A 10,877-nucleotide genomic window follows, 5' to 3' on the forward strand; every position below is an offset into this window, starting at 1 on the left:
ATTCAGCCCAATTCTGTTGCCAGACATATATTGATATTGGGCAATTGCGAAACACCGGATTCCGTTCAATGAAAATAGTTTTTTAAAATCCTATACCGATGTTTTTAAAATTCTCACTTTCTACAAAGTCTGTGCATGGCAACTATGGTATGCTTAAGCTATGGTTAACGGTTGGGGAATGATCTTGGTTACAGCTAATGAATGGCCTTGCCCAAACCATGACAAACTGGTGTCTTTTTGCACCACATACTTTTTGCCATATAGTGTATCTCAATAGTCAGATTCAGAGTGCTCTCACACAAACATGGATTTCCCAATTTTGTGAATGGACACTTGTAGTCTGAGCTCGCAACTGGCCAAATCCAAGGTTAAATAAGGTCAACAAGGTTATTGGCACAAACCACAATTGTGATCCTGTTTGGCTCTCAGACTGACACCAGCACAGATCTCTGGTATCAATAGCTCCTTGTTGATCTACTTGAGCAGGCAGTTTGCCGTCTCTCTCTTCCTCTCTCTCACTCTCCATGGGCCCTCTGACTTGTGAAAGTTATTGGAGTGTAAATGCGTTTAACAGCCTCTGTCTGCTGCTCTGCGTATGGAGAGTGCTATCTGTTGTCTGCTTCCTGCTTCATAGTTATCTGTGCCAGTAGTTGAAGGTTTCTAGTTCAGTCAGAAATCTGTCTGCCGACTTCTGGGAATTGATTAGTTAAATTATGATAATCTGATCCATCTAATTGAATAAAAGATTGTAACAGACTTGTGAGAGGAGATGGGAATGCTTGGAGAATGCCTTGTTGGTTTTCAGTATTTTGAATGTTTTCAAACTATTCTAAGACTAACAAACAACGTACACATTTTTACAGCTTTTTTTGTCAGTCACAGTTTTAGCAAAACAAAAGATTATTTTCTACCTAGATTTTTGAAATCTATCAAAATTTTCATTATGCAGTACTGTTGTTCAGCTTTGTGTGTCAATCATTTTAATAGTGCCATCTGTAGCTGCTCCCTCGCTAACATTTATTTCAGCAGGCGGTCAATTAAGAAGAGATTCTTATTCACAATGACAGGTGGGTGGGAATGGGTGTTCCCTGTTCCCACTGAGTTCCCAGTTAAAAAAACACCTTAATCCTTGATTGAGACATAAGCACTTTGAGGTTGAGGTCTAAGGGGGTCTTTATTGTTCTGCTGTTCTTTAACCACAGCACCACTTCAATTTCTCATGACTTTGTCACTTCATTACTCTCCTTCAGTTTTCATATGTACCCCGGCCCCCCCAAGCCCGGTTCCATTTCCCTGTGGTGAGAGAGAAAGGCTGACTTTCCTGTTTACTCATGGCTCCAGGGGCTTGTGGCTCCCGATTAGCAAACCAGTGTGAGTCAACATCTGGTACATCCCTTGGACAAACTATCTCTCTGAGCGCACACTCAGCCTGTTGTCAAACCCCCATCCCTTTCCGTCCGGTTCCCAAGCAGGCAGGCACCCCCTGGGCGGCAGTGCGCGCTCACACATCGGCGAGATATTTCCTGAAGCCTTCCCAGTCCTCCTGGCATCTCGGCAGGCTGTCACCTTCTTACCCTCCTGCGTGTTCCACAAACATACCAGAGGGCCAAAGGGCAGCAGGGGCCAGCAGTGCCCGTTTGTCGACATGCTTGATTGGGGTTAGGGGCGGCGGGACTCGTTCAGGTCGTGACACTGATGCAGTCCATCATGTCTGTGCAACCTGCAGTGATTATTTGACTGCATTCCATCCAGGACACAGGAGTTTTAATGTGCTTTAACAGGCTGCCAGGTTTAAAAAGGGCTACCTCAATCTGAATCCTGTCACAAACCAATGAAGAGGCCATCATAGAATTTCCCTCCCGTTGTTTTTGTTACGCAGTGCCAGTCTATGAAAGTATCTTGGCTCTAGACTCAACAGAACACACATGCTGAGGAGAGTGTCAGGCAAGGGAACATCTGTTGTGGTCAGTGGCTGTGGGCAAACTGTTTCATTTCGACAAGATGGCCTGTGGCAACACAATGGCTTAGTGGTTGGGAGAATGACCGAATTGCCAGTACTTGTGGTCAGGGTTTACCTAAGTTGGACAGAGCTTCTGAAAGACATGTGGTCGCGTTTTACATCAAATCACTCTTTAGTTAGTGATATAAAAAAGGGGTAATGACATTGTCTTTGCACAATTGTGTTTCAAAATTTGATCTTTTCAAGTGGATCTGTGCAGTTTGAAGTAAACTATTCATTCCAAATTATGTTTTGTTTGAAGCTTTATTCCATTGTAGTTACTTTTCCATTTGTCATCTTGTGTAAACCAAGACCCCAGGAAGTTATTTCATAACAACAAGCATGCGTGGTGTGATCACTACAGCAGGCCAACAATCATTTCACTGATGGGAAAGTAGATTAGAATTAATCTTGAGGAGTCGCGAGTAGTGAAAACACATAACTGTACAAATAAATGTGATATTCTGTATGTTCCACTATCACAGCTCTCACATCTCTGCCATGGCATCCATTCAAACACCGCTTGATGTCTTCAACCGGCCAAGTCTGTTCAGAGGAATGTGGAGCTCTGGTCAGCATGGCTGTCTGAAGACATTTGTGTGTTTGTGTTCTAGTGTGTAAAGCACAGGCCTTTAGGTCTTCACATTGCTGGCATCCTTTTTCTTTTCCTCTTTCTTTCTCTATCTCTCTCTCTGTCTCTCTTCCTCTCTTGGCTGTTGTGCCACCGTGGAGAAGGCAACAGTGACCCTATTGTGAACGGTGGGAATTGGGCAGCAGGCCAATGATGTCATCCTGCCATAGGGAAGACCAGGGGGAACACCCTCCTGGCGTTCGGAATGCACTATTTTTTCCTGTTGTTTTCCGGAAGGCGGTGATCAATTTAATTCCATCCTCATCACTCCCTGCTCAGTGGGGGCAAAGGAGGGAAGGAGGGAGGGCAAGAGGAGGAGGAGATGCAGAGAATAGAAAAAGGAAGGGGCACTCTCTTACTCTTCCAAAATGGGATGCAACAAAGGAAACGAAAGGGGAAGAAAAGATGAAGAGTACGGGATGGTCCAAGCTGTTGAGATCCTTTTTTATGTTAACTTTGTAAAGTGTGAACAACAGTAATCACCTTGGAATTCCATGAGGTCACACCAACTTCCCCAGTTAAAAGTTGCCAGGCATCATTACAGAAGAATAGTAGTAGTTCATGAAGAAAGAGGGGGAATGGCTTACGGAAACTAACAGTCCTTAACTCCAAGTAACCCCAGCAGCCCAAAACATTGATTCTAAATATATACACACACACACACATTTGTCACATTCACACTTTTCACACTGACCAAATGTAACTACAGTGCTGTCACTCAGTCATCTGTCGGTCAATTGGTCAGTCGGTTGGTCGGTCCACCACTTTGGTCCAGACTGAAACATTTCATCAACTACTGGATGGATTTCCCTTGAAATTTTATGGTCCCCAGCGAATGAATCCTACTGATTTTGGCGATCCCGAGTTTTCCCTCAGCACCACAAGTGGGTCAACGTTTTCACTTTTTCTGTGAAATATCTCAACATCTACCAGATAGATTGGCACAAAATTTTGTACAGACATTTAAGGTTCCCGGATAATGAATCGTAATGACTTTCGTGATCCCCTGACTTTATCTCTAGCACCACCATGAGGTTCACATTTGTTGGAGATGGATTGCCATGCCATTTGGTACACACATTCATGTAGCCCTCAGGATGAACTCACTTTAGTGATCCCTTAACTTTTCATCTAGAGACATCAGGTTGAAATTTCCATTTGCCAAATACTTTGGTTTAGGTACTAAATACCTGCAAAACTAGTGACATTCCCATCAACCTTTGTTGCACTTATGTCTAGTGCTAACTAGCAAATGTTAGCATGCTAACAAGCTAAACTAAGCCAACAGTTCGGACAAATTATATAAACCACTTTGTTTGCAGGTAAAACCTTAATCTCTCATTGCAAAGAACAGGATTGCACCTTTCTGTGGAAAGTATGGTAGGTCAAGTTGAACCAGGAAGACCCAGGAAGTCTGTAAACTGTGGACAGTTTGGGTAACAATTGGCCTTCGATTATCTTCAAAATAAGTTTGGCTAGCCGGGAGGTTGGTTTACAACCAACCCGATAGTCTGACTGCTCCTTTTTCCTGCCTTGTTTGATTTATTTTTAGCGATTTCACTGCAGTCCCAGATGTCAGCAGTTACCTTGGTGAGTAATAGTTGTTAAAACTGCAAAAATAAAACCAAAGTTGTGATAAACTGGAAGTAACAGGACTTCTACTTCAGTAGAATATTTTATATATATACAAGATCTCCATAACAGGCAAACTCAAGTATTGGACAACTCCAGTAATGACTGACTGAACATGTACAAAATCTAAAGCACAACATTTGTTCGGTGTGTGTGTGTGTGTGTGTGTGTCACAGTGATGTTTTTCTGGCTTCGCTTGAGTCCCTGAGTTCAAAGTGGGCCCCGCCATCAGATCACAAAGCCACCGAGCCGTCTACGATATGATCACCATTAATCACAGCTTGTGATCAAGCATCGAGCAGCATTTTCTCCATCACGACTGGAATGCTGTAGTAGAAACAAAGGATGCGGGGCCATGCCCAGATTGACTTCAGATTGCACATCAGTGTGGTGTAGCATTCTTTCAATAACAGGGACAAGCTATACACTTAGTGCTATATTCTTTTCTTCTTCTTGTCATCAGAGGAAAGGGGAAAAATATCACTTTGATGCTGTTTACTGGGTATTTTGCAAAAATAACTTTATGATGAATTTTAAGGGAGAGAAAAAAAATGTAGAGGGGGCTTCAAAAGTAGCGTTAACGGGAGACAGATTTTTGAAATGCTTCCCAAGCCATCTGCTTTGGGTTAAGGCTCGGAGACAGAGCTGAATATGGAGGAGAGAAAAGAGGGGAGTAGACTGGAGAAGATGGCGAGGGCAGCAGGGAATAGTGGGAATGAAATATTGACAGGCAATGGTGGAAAGCTATTTATTTGCATTGTGAACCTCTCTGTTTTCAACTGCTGTGGCATGGGATGTATGTGTATTCCAGACAAGAGATATCTATCCAGTCAATCCAAAGATACAATAAGTTGATCTTGTTCATACAGCTACTACAACAAAAATATTTAAGTGGGCTATTATACTAGATTTTACAATAGAAAAAATATGCTGTGGTTCCAATCTCAGGGTTCTTGGAAATATTTTGTTAAAAATACAAATATATAAAAACAATTTCTGCAGTTTTGACAATTCCAAAAAACCTGCAAAGGCTCTGGTTGGTTCTGAAATCTGTCAGCCTGCCAAAGATCCAACAGAGAGCATTCTGCTGGAGACGCCACAACACAAAACTAATTGGGAGACGTGCTCCAGGCATATCTGTTGATTTGAAGGGAGGGGGGCTTAGGGATTTCAGAGTTGTACTATTGTACACTCAATAATATTTCCAAATGACCACAGCACCTTGGCAAATTCCTTAACTTTCCTTATCTTCTGACATTAGCTCATTTAATGCAGCAAGAAAAAGATATGAAATGCAAAAACATGTTGATTTTGTTGGTCCAGCTCTGCTTGGTGATGTTTTTTGTCTTAGTATCTGAGTCTCTCCTGTTTACTCCCCTCTCTCCTCACCAAGCTGTCCGTCTCCATCAACCCCCCTGTGCCATTCTACCAGTCCCCAGTGGGCACAGCCAGCCAGTCTGGCCAGGCCTGCCCCTTGCTGTGCCCCTGACTGGATAAGCTCCTGCATGGACCTTGGGTAGAGGCCTTTGTATAGAGCCGTGGGGGTGTTAGTGTGTGCATGTGTTTGTGTATGTGTTACATGTTGGTGTGTATGTGTGTATAGTATTCACTGCAGAATGGGAGAAGGGGGTCCTATCTGTGCCTAAGGGCTGCCCCCCAACGCACCCTCACCGTGCGCCCTATTGAGACCTAAGGGAGCGTGAACAATCACTGCAAAACCAAAGAACTAAGTCCCCTTGTTATACAAGCCCAATTTTCAGCACCAGACCTCTCTCCTCCATGGTCCGTCCAACCCCCATCCCAGCACCCCAGCCCCACTCGTCAGAGGTTGACGGGCTTCGTTAAAGCGAGCCGGGGTCCTTTTATGGCGTTATTTAATTAGCCATTCCACAGCAAACTGCCATCCGGCACCACCACTACCGCTGCCACCCCCCATCCTCTGAAACCACCACCATCTTCATCACCACCACCTCCTCTGCCTTCGACCCCACCACCCCTCCCCACTGCGCTCACCGGCCCCCTCCTCTCCCCTCTCATTGTTTTTAACTCCAGTAATTAGCCAGGGGATGGGGGTGGACAGTATTAGTGCTTGAGACTAGGAGGAAGGGAAGTGTCTCTCCCTACATGGGGCTTTCTCTCTCAGTCCACCACCACAAGACCTGTGGAGGAAGACAATGGAAATGGCCAGTTCTACAGTAGCCAGCTCAGCCTTACTGTCCCCACTGCCCACTGAGCTCTGTCTACACTGGCACCCTAATCATTAACCAGATTATAACTTTGTGTGTCTGCATGCATGTTGGAGGGGTCAGCAGGAATTTACTCATAGGATGCAAAAGACTCCTGGTGACTGTTTTGATGACGTTACTGCAGTTAAGATTGGTTGATGAAGTCTCTTAATAGTGTCAGACACTAAAATTAGAGCACTTCTTGTGATAAAAGTTCTTCCATCCTTCAACAGGAGGGTTTGTTTTATGTTATATATTGAAAATGATTCAGGTTAATTACTTCATTTTTGGCATACTGGCATTATAACCAGCATTGGTTTTTAGATCTTTGATCATAAAGCTGGTGAGCAATTTCACTTGAGCTGCACCATAACTATGAGCTCACATTCCTTCCCCATGCACTCAAACATGAGTAGTCAAAGAGTGAGGGAGAGAGTCTGGGGAGCCCCTGGCTGCAGGTCCACACCGTGCTGGATCGACGCCCTCTAGTGACCACTACAAAAGACAAGCACAATGACAAGTCGAAATACTCAAAACCCCTGGCCAGCCTACCCAAACTGCGCAGGATAAATACAACCACGTAGAGCCAGGATAAAATGTATTGGGTAAACACATCCAAACTAAGACATAATGAGTAAAACGGTTTGTTATGTAGGATTCTGATTTAAAAAAGTTAAAAATATTTTGATTAAATGTGTTGCTGTTTGATAACATTGGAGGTCAACTTCACCTCCACCTTCGTCAAAGTTTCTTTTGCATTAAAAATGACTATATTTTAATACCAGATTAAAAGGGTTAATCATGGGTTATTATGGCTAAACAAAATGTTCAAATACATTAACTTGACAGTCAATACATTTAACTTGCCTGGATCATTTTTAAGTGGCATTATAGGAGGACCAACAAAAGTAAAAAAGTCCAGCATGGCCTAATGACTGCTTAGCATGGGAACGGTACCGCTTAGTTATCCATGGCCATTTATAGCCCTTAATTACGCGCCTATTTTGTGACCCCTGAGTTCAACGGGCCAATTCCTGTGTAGACCCAAACGCTGACGAACAAAGGTGGAATGCGATGCCTCTTTTCCGTAGACAAGCTACTAAACGTTTCCCATCAATTTCATGGGAAAGTTCAAGCCAAGGAAACTCTTAAACGCTTCATCAGAATATTGACAGCGTATTGAACCTATTAATGCATCACAGACAGAAAACAGTTGCTGTGGCGCTTAAAGTGTGTGTGAGATTTCAGAAATTCTGTAATACGCACAATACTGTTCATGTTGTGGAATATTACACTGTAATACGGGATAAAACTGGTGCTTTAGGACCCAGTTGATCGTTGTGATTGTGGCTGATATTTTCCACGTTGAGATGGGAGGGGGTGGCCCGGAGGGGGGGCTGTCAATCACAGTGAAAGTGGCCGGGGTGGGCAGGCCCCTCTGACACTTTGTACCGTCGGAGGGGGATATTTAACTTGGGACTGAGCACCACTCGCTACAGACACACTCACACACAGTGTGCCTAAGCAAAGAAACGCTCCAGCGCCAAGTCTCTCAGACTCCTGAAGTAGGAGCGACTCAGTAGGAGCTTCTGTGCCAGTTATCAAAGGAGTAGAGACGCTCCCTCAGGAATTGAACGCTTGCATCGACCGGGCAAAAAGGCTCCAGATTATGGACTGTCTCGTCATGCAGCGACAGAGGGATATGGAGCTTCTCTGAAAGGATTCAGCAATGTCAGTGAAAGGAACTCTGAACTAACAACGTTTACTGGCTTCCTGCAGTTTGCATTTGAAATGCACTGACACTGCAATTTGCTGTAACGCCGCTTTTCAGCGTTGTTTTTAGTACATGCACAGCCGAGAGTTTTGTGGGAATGTTACAGCCTGAGACTTTTTTGTAAAGAACTGCTCTGCGTTTTGGAACATCCTCTGGAAAGATACATGGCTGTTATTTCATAAATTGAGATTGCATCCCACTGCGCATATTTCTCTAAATTTTTGGACATTTTCAGAGAGGTGCACATATCGACGGCTGGAATACCACAAGGGGACTGACTGCATAGACCATTTCCTCAGTCCATGGATTGTGCGCCTTGGGACCTTGTCAAAACTGAGAGCGTCAGGCGACGTTAAGAGAAGCCACGTTAATAAAAGCCCTGCGTAAAAATAACATTGGCCAAGGCAGCCCTCATCGCCGGGCGCGTGACATTTAAAACTTGGTGAAGTACTCTTTTGTGCGCCCTTCTCTCTCGGGACGCTCCGGATCTATTCTGTCTCTTTAGAAAACACTTCATTCCATGCAGCTCTCGCCTCGACCGCTGTCATCCAGTGTAGACAGTTCGTCGTGGCTTCGAGTCCCCGGGGTAACCATGACAACCGAAAGAAACCCAAAGTGAATCCAAGGGAGCGGGGTGAGGCCGGAGAGAGCGTGAATAGAGTTTTCCCCATTTTGTTTCGTGCTTTTTTTGTTTAGACTAAACACTTTTTGCAAAGCGGGGGCACCGCTTCGCACTGCAGGGTTGCATCAGCGGGTAAATTGCAAAGTTGAAGGAGCCCTAAAAAGCAAAGCACTCCGCTCTATGTCATTCAAACCCGACGTGGTCTATTAAAAGTATCGCCTTGCTGGTGACTGAACTTCTACTATTTATGAAGCCCCGGGCTACTCATTGCAGAGAATACAGCAACCGGGAAAAGAAGTGAATATTATTTACGCGAGAAGAGCCGGTGCGTAAAACAAGAGGAATAATGGGCCTCTCACACACGCTACTATTTTACGTGCTGGTGTGCGTTCACCTTGGAGTTTCCCAGCATTACCTTCGCCTCCGTCCATCGCCCAGTGATCACCTCCCCGTGCCCGACCTTAAGGAGGACCCCGACCCGGAGTACGACCCCCGGGAGCAGGACTTGGCCGAGAGGACTCTGAGGAAAAAGCTCGGCAGTAACTTTGACCCCAACTTCATGTCCATCAGCTCGCCCATGCTGGTGAACCTCTCCGCGTCAGACAACCAGGTGAAGCTGCAGGGGCCCATGCCTAGCGAGATTAAAAAGCTGGACCTCACAGAGACCCCCTATGGAAAGCGGGTAAAAGTGGGCAAGAAAGCCCGCAGGAAATTTCTGCAGTGGCTGTGGACCTATACGCACTGCCCAGTGGTGTACACCTGGAAGGATTTGGGCGTGAGGTTCTGGCCACGTTACATCAAGGAGGGAAACTGTTTTTCTGAGCGCTCGTGCTCCTTCCCTGAGGGGATGTCTTGCAAACCCGTCAAGTCAATCAACAAGATTTTCCTCCGGTGGTATTGCCAAGGCTTTCTAAGACAGAAATACTGTACGTGGATACAGGTGCAATACCCAATCATCTCAGAGTGCAAGTGTTCGTGCTGATTTTCTCTAAGGAAGTAGTGGTGGTCGGGGGGGTTGGGAGGGTGGGGGGCGGGTGGACTGGAAATACGGTTTCTATTGCACTGTTAACTCTCTACAGAGGTGGGCACCATAGCAAATCTATTTTTTTATATAGCATTTAAGTGAAATACCAACATTGTACATATTTAAGAAAAATGCAGCTATTTTTTCTAATTGAACCAGGACCATATTTTATTCTCAACCCTGAAACGTGTTTTTGGGGGAACACGAGCACTTCATATGGAAGAGCTTTTTTTTGATATTTTTATGAGACATTGAAGATGGAATGCATATGCTACACTTCTCCAAGAGGTGAACTTTTTTTCAACTGAACATTGATGCTGACTGTTATTTCACTGCAATGCTGCCTAGAGTTTTTGTATAATATTAATATCAATAATAATTAAATTGTAAAAAAAAAAGTTGAGGTTAAAGATATATATAAAGGCGTGAACTCAGCTTTTTTGGAATACATAGTATTGTAGAAATAAACAAATCTGTACGTTTTATTTATTATTTTAACGATTGTGAGTATAGAGCATAAGGAAAGAGAATAGCAGAGTATACCAGAAAAAATATGGGAGATGTCTACTTGAATATTTCTAAAAATAAAAAAAAAATTTAACAAAATAAATAAAAAGTAAAACATATCAGTGTACATGTTATGTTTACACGTTTTAGCAATAAAGTCTATCTTTTCAACGTGTATTAGTGTCAAGCCATGTTGCTTACAACGAGTGTCTATATCCAGGGGGCGTGTACACTGTAAAAAATATCATCTGAACATGGTATCTTATTCAGTCTCATAATCTTTCCTTGGAGGATTCTCTATAAATAAGTGTCATGACAATGTCAGAAACATTCTTTGAATAAGCTTTCTTGAATTGGAATGTGAAATTGAGCCACGTTTTATGAAAATGTTGTTAAAGACGATGCCAGACTGATGTTTTTTGCAGTGTAGACGGTCGGGCTCCGAAGTGGAGTGGAGTTACTA

General features: G+C 43.9%; 1 protein-coding gene across 1 annotated transcript; it reads left to right on the forward strand.

Moving 5' to 3' along the window:
* The first annotated feature begins 7,957 nt into the window (after nt 1-7,957).
* Nucleotides 7,958-10,589, forward strand: nog2 (noggin 2). The gene has a single exon (XM_044179318.1). It carries the CDS (start codon nt 9,230-9,232, stop codon nt 9,863-9,865), a length of 636 nt encoding a protein of 211 aa, XP_044035253.1. The 5' UTR covers nt 7,958-9,229; the 3' UTR covers nt 9,866-10,589.
* Nucleotides 10,590-10,877: the final 288 nt, after the last annotated feature.

Source organism: Siniperca chuatsi, linkage group LG20 (assembly GCF_020085105.1).
Source record: "Siniperca chuatsi isolate FFG_IHB_CAS linkage group LG20, ASM2008510v1, whole genome shotgun sequence".
NCBI lineage: Eukaryota > Metazoa > Chordata > Actinopteri > Centrarchiformes > Sinipercidae > Siniperca > Siniperca chuatsi.